Source organism: Ranitomeya imitator, chromosome 7 (assembly GCF_032444005.1).
Source record: "Ranitomeya imitator isolate aRanImi1 chromosome 7, aRanImi1.pri, whole genome shotgun sequence".
NCBI lineage: Eukaryota > Metazoa > Chordata > Amphibia > Anura > Dendrobatidae > Ranitomeya > Ranitomeya imitator.
Window position 1 is genome coordinate 8,805,398 of NC_091288.1, and position 21,982 is coordinate 8,827,379.

Consider the following 21,982-nt stretch of genomic DNA (forward strand, 5'->3'; position numbering starts at 1 on the left):
CAACTCTTGGGCCCCTGCACAGACCCCACCTCTTGGGCCCCTGCACAGACCCCACCTCTTGGGCCCCTGCACAGACCCCACCTCTTGGGTCCCTGCACAGACCCCAACTCTTGGGCCCCTGCACAGACCCCACCTCTTGGGCCCCTGCACAGACCCCACCTCTTGGGCCCCTGCACAGACCCCACCTCTTGGGCCCCTGCACAGACCCCACCTCTTGGGCCCCTGCACAGACCCCACCTCTTGGGCCCCTGCACAGACCCCACCTCTTGGGCCCCTGCACAGACCCCACCTCTTGGGTGACAGTCCTGACATCTCCCTCCTGTCTGGACAGTTTGTTAGTCCCCGTCACATGTCCGTGTTTCCAGTATTTATTTTTTTCATAGATGCCTCACGTACCCATTATAACCTATGGTGACCTTCTTATGTCTGTGCGAACCACATGGATACGTCCATTTTTTCCAGCAGCCTTAGGCTGCGGTCACACGATCAGTATTTGGTCAGGATTTTTCATCAGTATTTGTAGCCAAAACCAGGAGTGGGTGATAAATGCAGAAGTGGTGAATATGTTTCTATTATACTTTTCCTCTAATTGTTCCACTCCTGGTTTTGGCTACAAATACTGATGTAAAATACTGACCACATACTGAACGTGTGATGGCAGCCTTACTGACAAGGGCCAATACAAGTCTATGGGTCCATGTAAAACACGCACAGCACGGGGGCGACATCCGTGTACGATCCATGAGCTGCACACATTCAACATTGGAAAGTATAGGAGAAGCTTTGTTATTTTGGTTTTTTTTTTTATCCATACTGAAAAACACCGGTGACAGACAGGTGGGAAACACGGGTGGGAGACACAGATGGGAGACACTGGTGGGAGACGCTGGTAGGAAACACTGGTGGGAGACACAGATGGGAGACGCTGGTGGGAGACGCTGGTGGGAGACGCTGGTAGGAAACACTGGTGGGAGACACAGATGGGAGACACTGGTGGGAGACGCTGGTAGGAAACACTGGTGGGAGACACAGATGGGAGACGCTGGTGGGAGACGCTGGTAGGAAACACTGGTGGGAGACACAGATGGGAGACACTGGTGGGAGACGCTGGTAGGAAACAGTGGTGGGAGACACAGATGGGAGACACTGGTGGGAGACGCTGGTAGGAAACACTGGTGGGAGACACAGATGGGAGACACTGGTGGGAGACGCTGGTAGGAAACACTGGTGGGAGACACAGATGGGAGACACTGGTGGGAGACGCTGGTAGGAAACACTGGTGGGAGACACAGATGGGAGACGCTGGTGGGAGACGCTGGTAGGAAACAGTGGTGGGAGACACAGATGGGAGACACTGGTGGGAGACGCTGGTAGGAAACAGTGGTGGGAGACGCTGGTAGGAAACACTGGTGGGAGACACAGATGGGAGACGCTGGTGGGAGACGCTGGTGGGAGACGCTGGTAGGAAACACTGGTGGGAGACACAGATGGGAGACGCTGGTGGGAGACGCTGGTAGGAAACAGTGGTGGGAGACACTGGTGGGAGACACTGGTGGGAGACGCTGGTAGGAAACACTGGTGGGAGACACTGGTGGGAGACACAGATGGGAGACGCTGGTAGGAAACACTGGTAGGAAACACTGGTGGGAGACACTGGTGGGAGACGCTGGTAGGAAACACTGGTGGGAGACACAGATGGGAGACGCTGGTGGGAGACGCTGGTAGGAAACAGTGGTGGGAGACACTGGTGGGAGACGCTGGTAGGAAACACTGGTGGGAGACACAGATGGGAGACGCTGGTGGGAGACGCTGGTGGGAGACGCTGGTAGGAAACACTGGTGGGAGACACAGATGGGAGACACAGATGGGAGACGCTGGTAGGAAACACTGGTGGGAGACACAGATGGGAGACGCTGGTGGGAGACGCTGGTGGGAGACGCTGGTAGGAAACACTGGTGGGAGACACAGATGGGAGACACAGATGGGAGACGCTGGTAGGAAACACTGGTGGGAGACACAGATGGGAGACACTGGTGGGAGACGCTGGTAGGAAACAGTGGTGGGAGACACAGATGGGAGACACTGGTGGGAGACGCTGGTGGGAGACACAGATGGGAGACGCTGGTGGGAGACGCTGGTAGGAAACACTGGTGGGAGACACAGATGGGAGACGCTGGTGACACGGCATCGTTTTTTCACATTCGTGTCTTACATGGATGTGTGAAGACGGCCTTTCAGAGTATCTGAGGAATGGATGTAATTGTAGCAGCCCCTCTGCTGTGAGCAGGACTGGGCATACAGCAGACACTGTCCTCAGTGAGCTGAGATCTTCCAGATGATAAGAAATTAAAACAAAGTATATTTGACATTTCTATAACTTCTCCTACCAGGAAGCCGCACTAAGAAAACCAGAGCGGCCGATGGCGACATTGTGAAACTGCCGATTTATTGTTACATTGCTGTGATCACATGGAATCAGGGGAGATCCGGGGCGACATTTCTGCCGTGGGGGCTCATACGTGGGGGCAGATTTATTTAGTTCTGGCTGTAGTGATTGGGGTAGTACTCCCCTGCTCCGGGCAGCGGTTCGGGGGAGCAGTTCTTCCTGCTCCGGCTCTTGTCACACAGACCCCCCCAGTATATGGCGCCGTCAGTATTGAGCAGAGCGGAGTGGCAGCTGTCGAACCACCACCCTCCTCCATAGGCCTCTGCGCAGTTCTTGCTCCAGCGGTCGTGGTCTCTGTCTGTGGTGGAGAACTTCATGTTGTCATGGGTCCCCGTCTCATTCATGGTGGTCATGGCGTCCCCCGCGGTCCCAGAGTAGTCCCCCAACCTCAGGCTGTAGTCGTTCCCCTCACTGTCCACCCTGAAGCTAGAATAGTCTGCATGATATTTGTTACCCTGACCGTCGACCAGCAGGATCCTGACCGTGAAGGGGCTGTGCTTGGTAAGGTGGTGGATCAGGTCATTGCCCAACCAGTGGTCCCCAGTCAGATCACCAAAGCCATTTCTGTACTGGCCCCAGTTATGAGACCCAAAAGACATGGAGTCCTGCAGTGAGTTCCTCTGCAGGAAGGTCCAGCCAGCCCCCTCCGGACTCAGGTCACAGTACGCCACCATTGGAGGGGAGGCCTTAGGCCACAGCACATACAGCCCACTGGTCCTTCTCATGTTCAGATAAGCCGCTCTGCAATCTTTGGCCACAAGTTCTAAAAAAAGATTAAAGATAAGTTATAAAGGGTTAAATACACAAAAATCAGTCACTTTATGCTCCATTCACACAACCACGTGAGGCTACGGTCACACCGCCATGTTTTCAATTCGAGCGGTGACCGTGAAAAATGGGTCTATATGTGCAGAAACCGAGGATCGCCCCTCGTACGGACCACCCGCCCAGCATGCGATATTGACAGATAGGCCGGGGTCCTATGAGTGTATGGCACGGGATGAGAGAGGTGATGACCCCCGGCTCCGCTGCGAGCGTCCGCGCTCCGTTATCTCACGTGACAGGATCGGAGGAGACAAGGTCATGTCTCCATCGCCGGCGGCCATTGCACTGCACTGAGGTGATATCACACGGATCCATAGACTTACATGGGTGCGTGCTGCCGAATAATGGCCGATTAGAGAAACACTGGGGCGAGTGCAGTCCGACCTGTCACCTGATTGCAGCGCACAGGACTGAGCCGGACGAGAAAACTGGAGGAAAACAAGCAGCTTGTACTCGCTCCAGCCCAAAGGCAATGAATCCGTTTTTCGTCCTTGTTGTTTCCGTTCTTTCTCCCCAGAGCACGACGCGTCTTCAGTGCGTCATTTATGTGGATCGCCATAGACTTTAATGGCCAAGTCTGAACAGCAAAATGGATGAGACCAGGACGAGCTGCGAGTCTCACGGAGCCGATGTGTGTATGAATCCATGAAGCCCTGTGGGTCCGAGAAGAAAACGGACAGTGCCGGGACGTGCCAGCGCGGCCTCGGGGAGTGTTCACACATGGCGGTTTTCACGCATTCTATGTGGTCAGTAAATAGTCATCGCTCTGCAGAATCACCGTAATAATAGTGGCATTTCTGAACTCATGTACACACACTGCGTTTTTTTCCATGTGTATTTTCAGTCCGCATGTATTGCAGAGCTTTTAACCCTTTAAAAATGAATAAGTGAAAAATGCAAAAAAATAACTAAAAACACCATTTGTATTGTGCGCAGCAGCTTTTCCAGCTGCTCCTAGATGCAGTGGGAGCTCAGTGGACAGTTGTGTGGTCAGAGCGGAGCTGTTACATCATGCTGTCAAGTTGGTGACTGCAGCTTTGGAGGTGACTGGAGCATCAGACACAATCAGTCCACATAAGGCTGCGTGCCCGCGATCAGGAGAAGCAGTGTCTTGGACGCAGCGTCTTTGCGCTTTCTAATCGCGCAGTTAATTCTGCATGTTCTTAGTGACCTGCGCGGCGTCACCGCATGTAATGAACGGCTCTGGGGGACTCTACAGAAATGCTGCGGCTTGTAGTCCGCCCCGCGGGGGGGTGTACGCAGCGCAAAACACAAGCACAGCGGGCCGGAGATTCCTACACGTCCCATCCACTGAGCTTGTAATGTAGAACGCAGCGTTTGGAAGCAGCGCAAATGTTTCTCTGCAACTTTTCAGCTGGTTTTTACAGTACAGCAAAGTCTGAGATTTCAGGAATCTCCAGCACGTTGGGGTTTTGTGCTTTGCATTGAAAGTGATGGATGGTGAAAAAGGTGGATCAGGTTTTGCTGCGTTTTTTGAAGTAGAAGATGATTTTTTTTTCACTAAACTTTATCAGCATGCAGGATAGACAAATGTAGCATGGCAAAAATGCAGCAAAAAATGCACAAAAATTCAGCAAAAAAAAAATGCAAGAAAAACGAAGCAAAACCTGCTTTTTTCTGCAGCTTCTTTTTACTCTCAAGAAAGTAGGTTTTACTGCAAAAAAAAAACCACCACATGCGAACATAGCCTGAGGGTAAGTGTTTTAGAAGTGCACACACCCCTTAAGACATGCCGCCGCCGCCTCTTTATCGTCTTCTTTTTCGCTTTTTGCATTTTCCGGCATTTTTTTACTTTACGTATAATATAAACTGGGTCCAAGCAGAAGACGCCTGAAGAGCGGACCGGTCACGTCTTTAACCATTTAACGTCTTGGAAATCTGAGGTGGTGAAAAGAAGCTCCAAAGCCTGACCGTGTGAACAGCGAGTCGTTTCTATAGAAATTCTTTGCAGCATTTATTCCTGCCGGTTATGGACCGTGTGTCGGCACGTACCGCTCTCCCATCACCCTGTATATGGCCCTACTGTCAATGGCGACAGGATGGGACTCACCTCGGAACACCCCGGCCGCCGGCACATTGTGCAGCTGCTGCAGCTGTGCGTGGCTCAGCACGTGTCTGTTAGCGAGCTGGGAATATAAATCTGCCCGGGACACGAAGGTGAAAGCTTCACATCTCACAAGGGTCCAGGTGAAGAGGACGCACAGGACAAAGGGCCACCGAGGAGTCATCCTGAGGAAACACAAAACAGGGAATCATTGGAACATCCTTGTTCACACCCAGAGGCTGAAAACCTATCCAGACCCAATGACTACAACAGCTGAGGGTTTGCTACAATTATATCCAGTGTGGATAATGTGCAGCACAACTGGCCCTGTGCTAATAGAGTGTTACAATGTATCCATGGTGGTGAAATGGAGCAGCTTGGAGTGGAGCTCACAGAGCATTGCCGAAAGTGGATACAACTGTAGCAAACGCCCAGCTGTAAGCTATGATAGTCTGTTTCTAGACCCCGACCACGGTGCGTTTCTAGACCCCGACCACGGTGCGTTTCTAGACCCTGACCACTGTGCGTTTCTAGACTCCGACCACTGTGCGTTTCTAGACCCCGACCACGGTGCGTTTCTAGACCCTGACCACTGTGCGTTTCTAGACCCCGACCACGGTGCGTTTCTAGACCCTGACCACTGTGCGTTTCTAGACTCCGACCACTGTGCGTTTCTAGACCCCGACCACGGTGCGTTTCTAGACCCTGACCACTGTGCGTTTCTAGACCCCGACCACGGTGCGTTTCTAGACTCCGACCACTGTGCGTTTCTAGACCCCGACCACTGTGCGTTTCTAGACCCCGACCACTGTGCGTTTCTAGACCCCGACCACTGTGCGTTTCTAGACCCCGACCACTGTGCGTTTCTAGACCCCGACCACTGTGCGTTTCTAGACCCCGACCACGGTGCGTTTCTAGACCCCGACCACGGTGCGTTTCTAGACCCCGACCACGGTGCGTTTCTAGACCCCGACCACGGTGCGTTTCTAGACCCCGACCACGGTGCGTTTCTAGACCCCGACCACGGTGCGTTTCTAGACCCCGACCACGGTGCGTTTCTAGACCCCGACCACGGTGCGTTTCTAGACCCCGACCACGGTGCGTTTCTAGACCCCGACCACGGTGCGTTTCTAGACCCCGACCACGGTGCGTTTCTAGACCCCGACCACTGTGCATTTCTAGACTCCGAGCACTGTGCTTTTCTAGACTCCGATCATGGTGCGTTTCTAGACCCCGACCACTGTGTGTTTCTAGACCCCGATCATGGTGTGTTTCTAGACCCCGACCACTGTGCGTTTGTAGACCCCGATCATGGTGTGTTTCTAGACCCCGACCACTGTGCGTTTCTAGACCCCGATCATGGTGTGTTTCTAGACCCCGACCACTGTGCGTTTCTAGACCCCGACCACTGCGTGATTCTAGACCCCGACCACTACGTTTCTAGACCCCCGACCGCTGTGCGTTTCTAGACCCCGACCATGGTGCGTTTCTAGACCCCGACCATGGTGCGTTTCTAGACCCCGACCACGGTGCGTTTCTAGACCCCGACCGCTGTGCGTTTCTAGACCCCGACCGCTGTGCGTTTCTAGACCCTGACCACTGCGTTTCTAGACCCTGACCACTGCGTTTCTAGACCCTGACCACTGCGTTTCTAGACCCTGACCACTGCGTTTCTAGACCCTGACCACTGCGTTTCTAGACCCCGACCACGGTGCGTTTCTAGACCCCGACCACTGTGCGTTTCTAGACCCTGACCACTGCGTTTCTAGACCCCGACCACTGCGTTTCTAGACCCTGACCACTGCGTTTCTAGACCCTGACCACTGCGTTTCTAGACCCCGACCACGGTGCGTTTCTAGACCCCGACCACTGTGCGTTTCTAGACCCCGACCACTGTGCGTTTCTAGACCCCGACCACGGTGCGTTTCTAGACCCCGACCACTGTGCGTTTCTAGACCCTGACCACTGCGTTTCTAGACCCTGACCACTACGTTTCTAGACCCCCCTTACCCGCGCAGTTTTGTCCTACAACATTTGTGTTATTATGTTTGAAACTTCAATATTTTTGCACTTAAAAATTATGAATGAAATCTTCACTAAAAATGTGTTAATAAATAAAACCGCAATAATCAGAGCAGATTGGTGTTTGCAGAAAACCATAGGGGAAAAACAGCATTTTCGCTCCTGGAGAATTTTTGAAGTCGGCGTTGTTTGTTGCTGCTATTTGCCGCACGATTAACTTTTCTCCAGTTCTACTGAGTTTACGAGTTTTTAAAAAGTTCTAATTCCTAAATGTGGCCCAGACGTCTGTCCGCAGCTCACCGGGCCACATTGCCATATATCGTACATCTACCCCACCAATGCCCATGGATCTCCTCCCTGGGGGGCACTTACATTGGGACCACAGGCACCTGCTCCTCGCAGCGTCTCCGGGGCCGCACTGCGCTCATATGAAGCTCCTGGGATATTTTATAGGTCAGTAAAATCCCGGAGATGTTTGTGAGCAGAGTTTATGATAAATGAAATATATCAAATTCTCCCCACGTGCCCGGGCGACCGGACTCCAGCTGGCATCATAAAGCGGGCACTGGCAATAAAGGAAGCGGCTTCCTCCTCGTCAGATCATCGGGAAGACTAGTTAACCTTTTCAGATCTGTCCAGAATAAGGGGATGTTCAAGCCCCGAAAACCCTGAAATATCTGCACCCCTGGCATCTTATAAGAAACTGATACAAAGTAGCAATTCAGAACGTGTGCCCCATCCCCCACAACACAGGCGGACTTACTATCGGTGCAATCTGTGCAGCCACACGGGGCCCAAAGGGTAAAGGGGCCACTAGCACCTCCAAAGCAGGTGGGATTGTGCATTATGGGCTGTCTGTCATATATTATTCTGCACAGGGGCCCTGCTGTCTGTGCACCAAGGAAACATCAAGTGCAAGTTGTAATGTAGTACGAAAATGGATCGGCACAGACGTAAAAAACGGACACATGGATCGTGCACAGACGTAAACAACAGACACAGATCGCACACAGACGAAAAAACGGACACACGGATCACACGCAGATATAAAAACCGGACACATGGATCACACACAGATATAAAAAACGGACACATGGATCGAGCACAGACGTAAACAACAGACACGGATCGCACACAGATGAAAAAACGGACACATGTATCATGCACAGATGTAAAAAAATGGACACAGATCACGTACAGACGTAAAAAAAATGGACACATGGATCGAGCACAGACGTAAAAAACGGACACATGTATCACGCACAGATATAAAAAACGGACGCATGGATCGCGCACATACGTAAAAAACGGACACATGTATCACGCACAGACGTAAAAAAATGGACACATGGATCGAGCACAGACGTAAAAAACGGACACATGGATCACGCACAGATATAAAAAACGGACACATGGATCACACACAGATATAAAAAACAGACACATGGATCACGCACAGACGTAAAAAATGGACACATGGATCGAGCACAGACGTAAAAAACGGACACATGGATCACGCACAGATATAAAAAACAGACACATGGATACCAATCTGATGAAATTAGGAAAATAGTGGTCCCAGTTTTCTGAAGACGATTTTTCATTCGCTTGTCTGCAGGCGCCCGTCTACTCAGACACCAATCTGCATCAGCAGAGCTGCAGTGTAAAGTATAGAAGTGCGGGGCGACCAGTAGTCTGAGCAACTGGTGAAACAGATTAATTCCAGGCAGCAGAGACTCCAGCCAATAATGCAGCTAAGCTGGAGTCACTGGACGTAACATGGGTGAGCATTACAGAGCAGAGCTGCAGTGTAAAGCATTAGGGTGCAACAGAATAGAAGGTTTTACCTCCAACTATACAAAAGACAGATTCAAACTGAGACTCCAATAGATAATGCAGCTAAGTTCCATGTCACAGAGCAAAACTGCAGTGTAAAGTATGGAAAAGAAACAGAACAAGTGTCTGAGCCTCTGATGAAACAGCAGACACATTTTATGCTTCCTCAGACTCTGGCGTCTGACAGCTGAAGTTACTGAGATAGGCAGCAGGTAGGGGTCAGCATTGGGGATGATGATGAAGGGGAAGAAGGTAGGAGTCAGCAGTGGGGATGATGATGATGATGAAGGGGCAGCAGGTAGGGGTCAGCATTGGGGATGATGATGATGAAGGGGCAGCAGGTAGGGGTCAGCATTGGGGATGATGATGAAGGGGCAGCAGGTAGGGGTCAGCATTGGGGATGATGATGAAGGGGCAGCAGGTAGTGGTCAGCACTGGGGATGATGATGAAGGGGCAGCAGGTAGTGGTTAGCATTGGGGATGATGATGAAGGGGCAGCAGGTAGGGGTCAGCACTGGAGATGATGAAGGGGCAGCAGGTAGTGGTCAGCTTTGGGGATGATTATGGGGCAGCAGGTAGGGGTCAGCATTGGGGATGATGATTATGGGGCAGCAGGTAGGGGTCAGCATTGTGGATGATGATGAAGGGGCAGCAGGTTGGGGTCAGCATTGGGGATGATGAAGGGGCAGCAGGTAGGGGTCAGCACTGGGGATAATTATGATGGAACAGCAGGTAGGAGTCAGCATTGTGGATGATGATTAAGAGGCAGCAGGTAGGGGTCAGCATTGGGGATGATGAAGGGGCAGCAGGTAGGAGTCAGCACTGGGAATGATTATGACGGAACAGCAGGTAGGGGTCAGCATTGTGGATGATGATTAAGGGGCAGCAGGTAGGGGTCAGCACTGGGGATGATGATTAAGGGGCAGCAGGTAGGGGTCAGCACTGGGGATGATTATGACGGAGCAGCAGGTAGGGGTCAGCATTGTGGATGATGAAGGGGCAGCAGTAGGGGTCAGCATTAAAGATGAAGGGGCAGCAGGTTGGGGTCAGCATTGGGGATGATGATTAAGGGGCGGCAGGTAGGGGTCAGCATTGTGGATGATGATGAGGGGGCAGCAGGTAGGGGTCAGCACTGCGGATGATGAAGGGGCAGCAGGTAGGGGTCAGCTTTGGGGATGATGATTAAGGGGCAGCAGGTAGGGGTCAGCACTGGGGATGATGAAGGGGCAAGCAGGTAAGGGTCAGCATTAGGAATGATGAAGGGGCAGCAGGTAGGGGTCAGCATTAGGAATGATGATGAAGGGGCAGCAGGTAGGGGTCAGCATTAGGAATGATGAAGGGGCAGCAGGTAGGGGTCAGCATTGTGGATGATGATTAAGGGGCAGCAGAAAGGGGTCAGCAATGGGGATGATTATGACAGAGCCGCAGGTAGGGGTCAGCTTTGGGGATGATGATTAAGGGGCAGCAGGTAGGGGTCAGCACTGGGGATGATGAAGGGGCAAGCAGGTAAGGGTCAGCATTAGGAATGATGAAGGGGCAGCAGGTAGGGGTCAGCATTAGGAATGATGATGAAGGGGCAGCAGGTAGGGGTCAGCATTAGGAATGATGAAGGGGCAGCAGGTAGGGGTCAGCATTGGGGACGATGATGAAGGGGCAGCAGGAATGGGTCAGCACTGGGGATAATGAAGGGGCAGCAGGTAGGGGTCAGCATTGGGGATGATGATTATGGGGCAGCAGGTAGGGGTCAGCATTGTGGATGATGATTAAGGGGCAGCAGAAAGGGGTCAGCAATGGGGATGATTATGACAGAGCCGCAGGTAGGGGGTCAGCTTTGGGGATGATGATTAAGGGGCAGCAGGTAGGGGTCAGCACTGGGGATGATGAAGGGGCAAGCAGGTAAGGGTCAGCATTAGGAATGATGAAGGGGCAGCAGGTAGGGGTCAGCATTAGGAATGATGATGAAGGGGCAGCAGGTAGGGGTCAGCATTAGGAATGATGAAGGGGCAGCAGGTAGGGGTCAGCATTGGGGACGATGATGAAGGGGCAGCAGGAATGGGTCAGCACTGGGGATAATGAAGGGGCAGCAGGTAGGGGTCAGCATTGGGGATGATGATTATGGGGCAGCAGGTAGGGGTCAGCATTGTGGATGATGATTAAGGGGCAGCAGAAAGGGGTCAGCAATGGGGATGATTATGACAGAGCCGCAGGTAGGGGTCAGCTTTGGGGATGATGATTAAGGGGCAGCAGGTAGGGGTCAGCACTGGGGATGATGAAGGGGCAAGCAGGTAAGGGTCAGCATTAGGAATGATGAAGGGGCAGCAGGTAGGGGTCAGCATTAGGAATGATGATGAAGGGGCAGCAGGTAGGGGTCAGCATTAGGAATGATGAAGGGGCAGCAGGTAGGGGTCAGCATTGGGGACGATGATGAAGGGGCAGCAGGAATGGGTCAGCACTGGGGATAATGAAGGGGCAGCAGGTAGGGGTCAGCATTGGGGATGATGATTATGGGGCAGCAGGTAGGGGTCAGCATTGTGGATGATGATGAAGGGGCAGCAGGTTGGGGTCAGCATTGGGGATGAAGGGGCAGCAGGTAGGGGTCAGCACTGGGGATGATGAATGGGCAGCAGGTAAGGGTCAGCATTGGGGATGATGATGAAGGGGCAGCAGGTAAGGGACAGCATTGGGGATGATGATGAGGGGGCAGCAGGTAGGGGAAGGAGATGACTCGTAGTTTAGGGAAATACTTCATTGTTCTTTAGCTCTTTGGTGTCAGCAGCAGATGGATGAGGCCAAATGTCTTGTAAATCTGTATAATGAACCAATAAACTTTTACCAGCTCCTCAGATAATAAATGTCCCCCCACCCGACAGGTGTCAGATACGGCACCCACCCATCAGCCACGTCCGATCTGCGGATCCGCACAGGTCTGATCCCGGAGCGGCCCTGGCGCCCACACAGGGATATTTTATTATTTGTTCTGGCGTTACAGGACTTTTATTCCTGGTTGGGTCCCACATTACAGCTGGAGACTCGAACAGTAAAGTTGATGACGGCCCCTTATTCACCAGATATAAAAGGCTTTAGTTGTACATGTCTGAGTGTTTGGGCCCGGACGTCCCAGTGCCAGGATGCTGCCGGTAAAGCTGTGGACCTGCTGCTGCTTGATGCTGTCCGGTGTCTCCGTCTCCTGGACGGATGAGGCGAATGATCCCAAACAAAAGGCAAATCGGCTGATTGCGAATATCAAAATGATCGATGATGTGGGCGCCATTATCAACTACAAAGAGCTACAACAGCGGAAAGGTAAGACCCCCAACATCTTCACAAGTCAGGACCCCCAACATCCTCATGAGTCAGACGGGGCAATAGTCCTCCATCAATCATAGGCAGACATACCGCTGGGCCGGATCATCACCCCCAGGACTGTACCAGCCCCCATGTTAATGAATCAGCCTTTTTATGTCCTCACTGTTTTTAAGATCTCTGATTGCCGACAGTGAGAGGAACATTCGTTGATTCTGTCCAAACCGAATACTACTCACAGCTGAGGGTTTGTTACCGGCGAGCTCTCTCCTTAAGGCTACTTTCACACTAGCGTCGGACTCGGCCTGTCGCAGTGCGTCGGGCCGAGGTTCCGATGCTAGCGGTGAATGCGCCGCACAACAGGGGCAGCGGATGCATTTTTCCTGCACATCCGCTGCCCCATTGTAAGGTGCGGGGAGGTGGGGGCGGAGTTCCGGCCGCGCATGCGCGGTCGGAAAAAGCGGTCCGTCGGCAGCAAAAAACGTTACATGTACGACGGTTGCGACGTGTGTCAATGCGTCGCTAATGTTAATCTATGGGGCAAAAACGCATCCTGCAAACTACTTTGCAGGATGCGTTTTTTCCCATAAACGACGCATTGCGACGTATTGCAAAAAACGCTAGTGTGAAAGTAGCAGAGTTCAGGCAGCGGACACGGACGATTCGTTTTTATAAACTGACAGCTAGCAGAGATCTTACCCCCAAAGATTTACATAGAAAATCAGAACAGGCCCTATAACATTAGTAAATACTACACGTTGTTTCTCCAGAATTGTTGTGTTGGGTTTATAGACGTGAGAGCGACTTATGGCGACAATGATTAATATGATGGTACCCTAAGGAGGGTCCGATGCCCGCCCCATTACTGGCTTCTCCTACATAGGTGATAGCAATGGAGCAATTCCCACCGTCCTCCAGTATAGAGCGCCCCCTATAGCTCATTGGGGCCCTCTGAGGTGCTTCTAAGCTCTTCTCCATGATGGACCCTCTAGAACCCTGACCTCCGGGTGTTGCAGACGTGGGGTGTAACTTCAGGCATCCTGAGGGGTCTTTGGACGCACGGTCACCCACCTGCACACAACGTCCATATAACTGAGCTGTGAACGTCCTGATGGTGTCATTAGCTTTGGTCTCTTTCAGTCTTTTTCACCAGGGACTGTGATGACCTCTACCTCCTGGGGCACAGGAAGAGCGGGGTCTACGTGATCCAGCCGGTGGGCTCCCCTTACCTCGTGGTCCAGTGCTACATGTATGACTGCGGGGGCTGGACCGTCATCCAAAGGAACAGCCTGGGCACAACCATCACCTGGAGCGAACCGTGGACGGGGTATGAGTACGGCTTCGGGAACATCGAGCTGGATCATTACCTCGGCAATCACTATATCAATCTGTTATCGGAGCAGAAGTGGAACAAAGTCCGATTCCTCCTGGTGGATTCTGAGAACAGGACTAAGACGGCGGACTACGACAGCTTCTACCTGACCAACGCTGCGGACAAGTACCGCCTGAGGCTGGGCTCGTACGAGGGAGACGCCGGGGACGCCATGTCATCGGGGACCCACAAAAACCTACACGACAACATGAGGTTCTCGACCCACGATGACGACAATGACCGGCTCTACAATACAAACTGCGCCAATAAGCACGGTGGCGGCTGGTGGTACGACTCCTGCTACGATGCCCACCTCAACAATAAGGGGCTTCTGCACTGGAAAACGCTCTGCGACCATAACTGCAGGGGCTCGCTGATCCTCATCAAACCCGTCCACATGTATTGTCACCGGGTGTGAGACAGCGCCAGCTGAGCCCCAATCCGCTACATGCCCTCTGTGTATATAAAATCCGCACAGTCAGTAATAGTGTGATCATCCGATTAATAAAGAGCAGCACGTGAGCGGAGTCTGGAAGCATCACTTCGGCCGCCATGATCGGCCATGGCTGGAGATGTAAGGGGGGCACTCAGCCATCATGGGGGGGATGTATGAAAGGGGTCCTCCTCTGCGCCAAACTGCCATTATGCCATACTGCCATAGTCAGTTACCAGTCCGGCCACAGATCTTGTAATTGTGCCCCCATGGCCACAACTGACGGCCTCCTAACGTCACTGCCAGCACTGTCGGGGAGGAGGCCATGGATCGTAGCCACGGGGGCTCAATTATAGTCGGAGGCCGGACTGTTCTGGTAGAAGAGACAGGCGAGTGAGAGGAGTCACCGGCGTACGCTGACCAGATGGCGTTCTGCACCAGGGACCGATGCACCATCATTTGTGCCTTTTTTGAGCCATTTTCTCATTTCTTTCTTTGCCTAATTTTTCCATTTTGCATTTTTTTAAGCTTTCCACCACCACCGTGTGCATGGAGAACAACCAGAATTACAGATGTTCTCAACTAATTCATTTGTAACTTTCCAAAAAGTTGTTTTGGAGAAATGTAATTATTACACCCATTGTGCTTTTTGGTTATTTCTTTGTGCAGATTAACGTGCGAGATTTTAAAGCATCAGGCGACTTTCAACTCAACTTCAAGGGCACAAAACACATAAAAGATACAAAAAAAAGCATTTAAAACCAAACCTGCAGTGACCTCATGTTCAGATCAACGCTGCAGCCAATCACCGGCCACAATAGTCCCTTTATATAAGTAAACACTACCACTGAAGCCAGGGATTGGCTGCAACCATCACATTATGAACATGACGCCATATTAAGAACTTCCATACTACCCGCCCTCCTGGCTGCGCCATTTAACATAAGTGTGGTGCATTTGGTTGCATTTCACTTTTCGGTAATAAGACCGTTAACTATGTAAAAAGGACCAGAGTTTAATTCAGTTTCCATTACCTGACAGCAAGCAGAGGTGTTGGAAATTGTATGTTTTCCTTATTAGCTTCTGACTTTTTTCACTTTTGTTTAAGCAGATGAGATGAAACCCCAGCGGTGTTACATAATATCTGTGCAACGTATCCATAATTTGCCGGATTCTCCGCTTGCTGTCAGGGTCACGCTTGGTGCAGGGAATGGACTTAGCCTCAATTTTAAACGTAATCCCCATCCTCCTGATAGAGCAGGATTGACATGCTACCGTCACATATATCCACACCGCACCGCCTACTGCGACCACACGTATCCACACCGCACGCTGCGAGCACACGTATCCACACCGCACCGCCTGCGGCGACCACACGTATCCACACCGCACAGCCTGCTGCGACCACACGTATCAACACCGCACAGCCTGCTGCGACCACACGTATCCGCACCACACAGCCTGCTGCGACCACACGTATCAACACCGCACAGCCTGCTGTGACCACACGTATCCGCACCACACAGCCTGCTGCGACCACACGTATCCACACCGCACAGCCTGCTGCGACCACACGTATCAACACCGCACAGCCTGCTGTGACCACACGTATCCGCACCACAGCCTGCTGCAACCACATGCATCCACACCACACAGCCTGCTGCGAGCACATGCATCCACACCGCACAGCCTGCTGCGAGCACACGTATCCATACCGCACAGCCTGCTGCGACCACATGCATCCACACCGCACAGCCTGCTGCGAGCACACGTATCCATACCGCACAGCCTGCTGCGACCACATGCATCCACACCGCACAGCCTGCTGCGAGCACACGTATCCATACCGCACAGCCTGCTGCGACCACATGCATCCACACCGCACAGCCTGCTGCGAGCACACGTATCCATACCGCACAGCCTGCTGCGACCACACGTATCAACACCGCACAGCCTGCTGCGACCACATGTATCCGCACCACACAGCCTGCTGCGACCACATGCATCCACACCACACAGGCTGCTGCGACCACATGCATCCACACCACACAGCCTGCTGCGACCACACGTATCCGCACCACACAGCCTGCTGCGACCACATGCATCCACACCGCACAGCCTGCTGCGAGCACACGTATCCATACCGCACAGCCTGCTGCGACCACACGTATCAACACCGCACAGCCTGCTGCGACCACACGTATCCGCACCACAGCCTGCTGCGACCACATGCATCCACACCACACAGCCTGCTGCGACCACACGTATCCGCACCGCACAGCCTGCTGCAACCACATGCATCCACACCGCACAGCCTGCTGCGAGCACACGTATCCGCACCGCACAGCCTGCTGCAACCACATGCATCCACACCGCACAGCCTGCTGCGACCACATGTATCCGCACCACACAGCCTGCTGCGACCACATGCATCCACACCACACAGCCTGCTGCGACCACATGCATCCACACCACACAGCCTGCTGCGACCACACGTATCCGCACCACAGCCTGCTGCGACCACATGCATCCACACCACACAGCCTGCTGCGACCACACGTATCCGCACCACACAGCCTGCTGCGACCACACGTATAGACATCGCACAGCCTGCTGCGACCACATGCATCCACACCGCACAGCCTGCTGCGACCACATGCATCCACACCGCACAGCCTGCTGCGACCACACGTATCCACACCCCACAGCCTGCTGCGACCACATGCATCCACACCGCACAGCCTGCTGCGACCACATGCATCCACACCGCACAGCCTGCTGCGAGCACACGCATCCACACCGCACAGCCTGCTGCGACCACATGCATCCACACCACACAGCCTGCTGCGACCACACGTATCCACACCCCACAGCCTGCTGCGACCACATGCATCCACACCGCACAGCCTGCTGCGACCACACGTATAGACATCGCACAGCCTGCTGCGACCACATGCATCCACACCGCACAGCCTGCTGCGACCACACGTATAGACATCGCACAGCCTGCTGCGACCACATGCATCCACACCGCACAGCCTGCTGCGACCACACGTATAGACATCGCACAGCCTGCTGCGACCACACGTATCCACACCCCACAGCCTGCTGCGAGACCACATATATCCCCACTGCACGTTGCGAGCACACGTATCCCTGATGTGTCTGCAATAATGAGGTCACACAGCCACCGAGGAATAGACCAGAAACGTGGACGGATCGAGCAACATTCTTTATAAGTGGAGTAATCTGTTATGTAACATCCAATATTCAGTATGTCAGACTCCTCACTATCACATGAGCACCACTGGGGTGGGTGGTTGACTAGTATGGGAATAAGCCGCGCTGTATGAGTTTACGGACAGACTGCAGACCCATTATTGTCTATGGGGCTGTCCACATTGTATCTGCCCAGATCCTCTATTGGAGAGCGGGTCAGAGCAGCAGCTGAGAATGCGACAGGAGGGAGATTTCATGAGGAAGGTTGATTTCAGACTACTGTAAACTACAATAGACAGTGGCGCTAAACTGAAGTCACTGAACACAGTTACGCCTTAAAGGGATCATCTGGTTTTGCTCACGTCCACATCAGGGGGTGTCGTCATGACTTCAGATATCTGCCGGTTTGCATGCAAGAGCAGCAGGTGTCTCAGACCCGAGCCAAACAAGGTATCAGAAGACGTGACGTTACCACCCGATGCACAAGTGAGCAGAGCCACATTACCCCTTTAATAGAGCAGAGCTGCTTTGTTAAGCACGGGGAAGTAGCAGATTTATGACTACCTTAGCCTCCAGACGATGTGTCTAAGGCCGAGTTCACACATACAGAACTCTCCACTGAGATCTGTGTCAGGTTTATGCCATAGCACCCACAACACAGGAATTCAATGAATTACGATGAGGCTGTGGACGCTCTCGGGTCTCTGTCGTCTTTTTCCAACATGCACAAAAATGATGGATTTATGAGAACAATATATGAATGATGAATTGTAATAAGTAACGGTTTATTGTGTCGGATCAGGTGATGCCACAACGCACCTCAGGTCACACAACACTGCACCCGCACCGTAGGAGCGCAGGTTAACCGTCTCCAGGAGGCCGAGTGCTCGGGAGCAAATAAGAGCATGATGGATCTCAGAGAAAGCGGAGCCATGGGTGCTACTCACAGACAACGAGAAGAGCAGGTTCAACCTCTAGATCCTGCCCAGGACGGACGGAAAACTCGTGGGCGGTCACACCGAGGACCACCCCGGGGGAGGTCACACCGAGGACCACCCCGGGGGAGGTCACACCGAGGACCACCCCGGGGGAGGTCACACCGAGGACCACCCCGGGGGAGGTCACACCGAGGACCACCCCGGGGGAGGTCACACCGAGGACCACCCCGGGGGAGGTCACACCGAGGACCACCCCGGGGGAGGTCACACCGAGGATATTGGGAATGGCACCAATGAGGTGTGTGAACATTTAGGGCCCCCTATAAGGGTGCACGTGATTGGGCCCGATCACTCCGGACGATGCTTCTCCAGGGCGTGCAGGATCCGGTCTCTCCGGCACGTGTACGGGGCGTTCTTCAGTCTCAGTTTATGTTTGGGGAACAGGTTCCCACTGGGCGCGTACATGGCCTCCCCCTGTTTACCCATAATCCCCCGGAGCAGCCTATTACGTGCCAGTATCTTCTCATAGAACTCCAGCCCACCCTGGGCGTAGTCCGCAGACACCGCGGCCGCCTTCCTGTCTGACCTGTAGTCCAACCAGTGACTGACTGCATCGTAGCACAGACAGTAGGCCGTAAATCCCAGTAGAACGGCCAGAACATTGAAGACCCCCCGCAATATCAGGGGTCCGGAGTACAGACCGAGGAGCTGCTTGATGGCCACACTGGAGACACAGACGCTGGTCAGGCAGAGCGCCGCCACCGACGCCTGCAGGATGGGGCCACTGGTCTGGGCGTGAAGAGCTTCCCGGGCCACGGAGAATTTCTGGGCCTTTAAGGATAAGGTCAAGGAGTCTCGTAGCCGGATCCCGGGTTCACTCGCCCAGTCCACCTCCTGGCCGTTAACCACCAGCAGACGGTCCGTGGTGCCGGCTCCATCCGCCTCTGTACTGTTATAATTGGCGGGAATTCCAATCAAGCAGCCGCTGGGAAACCACGGGACCCCGGCACTGACGGGCTGGAAGCCGTACGCCGCAAATGGGGTGAAACCTGAGGGGGGCAGGTGGGCGTCATCCAGGACCCCACGGAGCAGGGTCTGCAGGCGCTCGCTGAGCGGAGCCGGCTCGCCTCTCGTCCATGCCTGGTACAACGTCCTGAACGTCTGCTCCGGGAACACGTGGTACGACAGGTTCACAGCAAGCAGAGCTAGAGACGACGTCCCGAGAAGCCTCCCCCGGTGCTGCCGACTGAAGACGCAGAGCTTCCAGAACAGCGCGGACGCCATGCTCCGACAACCTGACAAGAGAACAGACAAGAGTCAGAAATCAGAGGATGTGACAGGAGGACACGACAGCGAGTAACTACAGGGGCAGCCAAGGACAGGGGTCACTGACAGCGAGTAACTACAGGGGCAGCCAAGGACAGGGGTCACTGACAGCGAGTAACTACAGGGGCAGCCCAGGACAGGGGTCACTGACAGCGAGTAACTACAGGGGCAGCCCAGGACAGGGGTCACTGACAGCGAGTATCTACAGGGGCAGCCCAGGACAGGGGTCACTGACAGCGAGTAACTACAGGGGCAGCCAAGGACAGGGGTCACTGACAGCGAGTAACTACAGGGGCAGCCCAGGACAGGGGTCACTGACAGCGAGTATCTACAGGGGCAGCCCAGGACAGGGGTCACTGACAGCGAGTAACTACAGGGGCAGCCAAGGACAGGGGTCACTGACAGCGAGTAACTACAGGGGCAGCCCAGGACAGGGGTCACTGACAGCGAGTATCTACAGGGGCAGCCCAGGACAGGGGTCACTGACAGCGAGTAACTACAGGGGCAGCCCAGGACAGGGGTCACTGACAGCGAGTAACTACAGGGGCAGCCCAGGACAGGGGTCACTGACAGCGAGTAACTACAGGGGCAGCCCAGGACAGGGGTCACTGACAGCGAGTAACTACAGGGGCAGCCCAGGACAGGGGTCACTGACAGCGAGTAACTACAGGGGCAGCCCAGGACAGGGGTCACTGACAGCGAGTAACTACAGGGGCAGCCAAGGACAGGGGTCACTGACAGCAAGTAACTACAGGGGCAGCCAAGGACAGGGGTCACTGACAGCGAGTAACTACAGGGGCAGCCCAGGACAGGGGTCACTGACAGCGAGTAACTACAGGGGCAGCCCAGGACAGGGGTCACTGACAGCAAGTAACTACAGGGGCAGCCAAGGACAGGGGTCACTGACAGCGAGTAACTACAGGGGCAGCCAAGGACAGGGGTCACTGACAGCGAGTAACTACAGGGGCAGCCCAGGACAGGGGTCACTGACAGCGAGTATCTACAGGGGCAGCCCAGGACAGGGGTCACTGACAGCGAGTATCTACAGGGGTCACTGACAGCGAGTAACTACAGGGGCAGCCCAGGACAGGGGTCACTGACAGCGAGTTTCTACAGGGGCAGCCCAGGAGAGGGGTCACTGACAGCAAGTAACTACAGGGGCAGCCCAGGACAGGGGTCACTGACAGCGAGTATCTACAGGGGCAGCCCAGGACAGGGGTCACTGACAGCAGGCAGCCAACAATGGGGACACAGGGGACTACGGAGCGGCAGCACCTCACTGCACAGCACCCTCAGGAAACGAAGGCCAAGACCCCAATAATCATCAGCCTGGAGCCCCCCGGACACGGAACCCGCAAACAACCACAATACGTGCAGGATACTATATATGTCCCGACACTGTAAGCCGCTATCGCGATAAATGCCAGCAGCTGCCCCGACTCCGGCTCTGACCTCCAACACGTGCAGCTTCTGCGACCGTAAAGCGCGACCGGAAGAACTCGTGCAGATGACGCTGCGTTCCAGTGACGCGGGCGCAGTGACGTCACGCAATGGACACGTTGTATCAGTTCAGTTGTGTAACAACAGAGAGCGCTGTAGACGGCGACGACAGAAGATGTCGAGATCCCCCAGATTGTTTGTGATCCCACCTGACCCTGTGTGAGCCCTCTGGACCCTGGCCTGAATGATCGCCCCGGCCCCTGTGTAATCCCTTCGGATCCTCTGTGATCTTCCCAGACCCTGTGTGATCGCCCTGGACCCTGTGTGATCCTATGTGATCGTCCCAGACCCTGTATGATCCCTCCAAACCCTGTGTGATCACCTCAGACCCCGTGCGATCCCTCTGGACCCCGTGTGATTGCCCCTGAACCTGTGTAATCCCTCTGGACCCCGTGCGATCCCTCTGGACCCCGTGTGATTGCCCCTGACCCTGTGCGATCCCTCTTGACCCCGTGTTATTGCCCCTGACCCCGTGCGATCCCTCTGGACCCCGTGCGATCCCTCTGGACCCTGTGCGATTGACCCTGACCCTGTGATCCCTACGGATCCCATGCGATCTCTTCGGACCCCGTGCGATCTCTCCGGACCCCGTGCGATCCCTCTGGACCCTGTGCGATTGCCCCTGACCCTGTGTGATCTCTCCGGACCCTGTGCGATCTCTCCGGACCCCGTGCGATCTCTCCGGACCCCGTGCGAT

The 21,982-nt window shown here is 54.0% G+C and overlaps 3 protein-coding genes across 3 annotated transcripts; 1 reads left to right on the forward strand and 2 right to left on the reverse strand.

Annotated features, from left to right (window-relative positions):
• Positions 1 to 2,416: 2,416 nt before the first annotated feature.
• On the reverse strand, positions 2,417 to 7,907 carry LOC138645785 (fibrinogen-like protein 1-like protein). Its single transcript, XM_069735302.1, has 3 exons — positions 7,731 to 7,907; positions 5,343 to 5,521; positions 2,417 to 3,209 (listed from the first exon to the last, which is right to left on the reverse strand). The coding sequence occupies exons 1-3, from the start codon at positions 7,784 to 7,786 to the stop codon at positions 2,536 to 2,538; spliced, it is 909 nt and encodes a 302-aa protein (XP_069591403.1). The 5' UTR covers positions 7,787 to 7,907; the 3' UTR covers positions 2,417 to 2,535.
• Positions 7,908 to 12,300: 4,393 nt separating this feature from the next.
• On the forward strand, positions 12,301 to 14,768 carry LOC138645786 (fibrinogen-like protein 1-like protein). Its single transcript, XM_069735303.1, has 2 exons — positions 12,301 to 12,497; positions 13,638 to 14,768. Exons 1-2 carry the CDS (start codon positions 12,323 to 12,325, stop codon positions 14,285 to 14,287), a joined length of 825 nt encoding a protein of 274 aa, XP_069591404.1. The 5' UTR covers positions 12,301 to 12,322; the 3' UTR covers positions 14,288 to 14,768.
• A 2,750-nt stretch (positions 14,769 to 17,518) lies between these two features.
• TMEM177 (transmembrane protein 177) lies at positions 17,519 to 21,307 on the reverse strand. Its single transcript, XM_069732656.1, has 2 exons — positions 21,238 to 21,307; positions 17,519 to 19,754 (listed from the first exon to the last, which is right to left on the reverse strand). The coding sequence occupies exon 2, from the start codon at positions 19,741 to 19,743 to the stop codon at positions 18,808 to 18,810; it is 936 nt and encodes a 311-aa protein (XP_069588757.1). The 5' UTR covers positions 19,744 to 19,754; positions 21,238 to 21,307; the 3' UTR covers positions 17,519 to 18,807.
• Between the last annotated feature and the right edge of the window lie 675 nt (positions 21,308 to 21,982).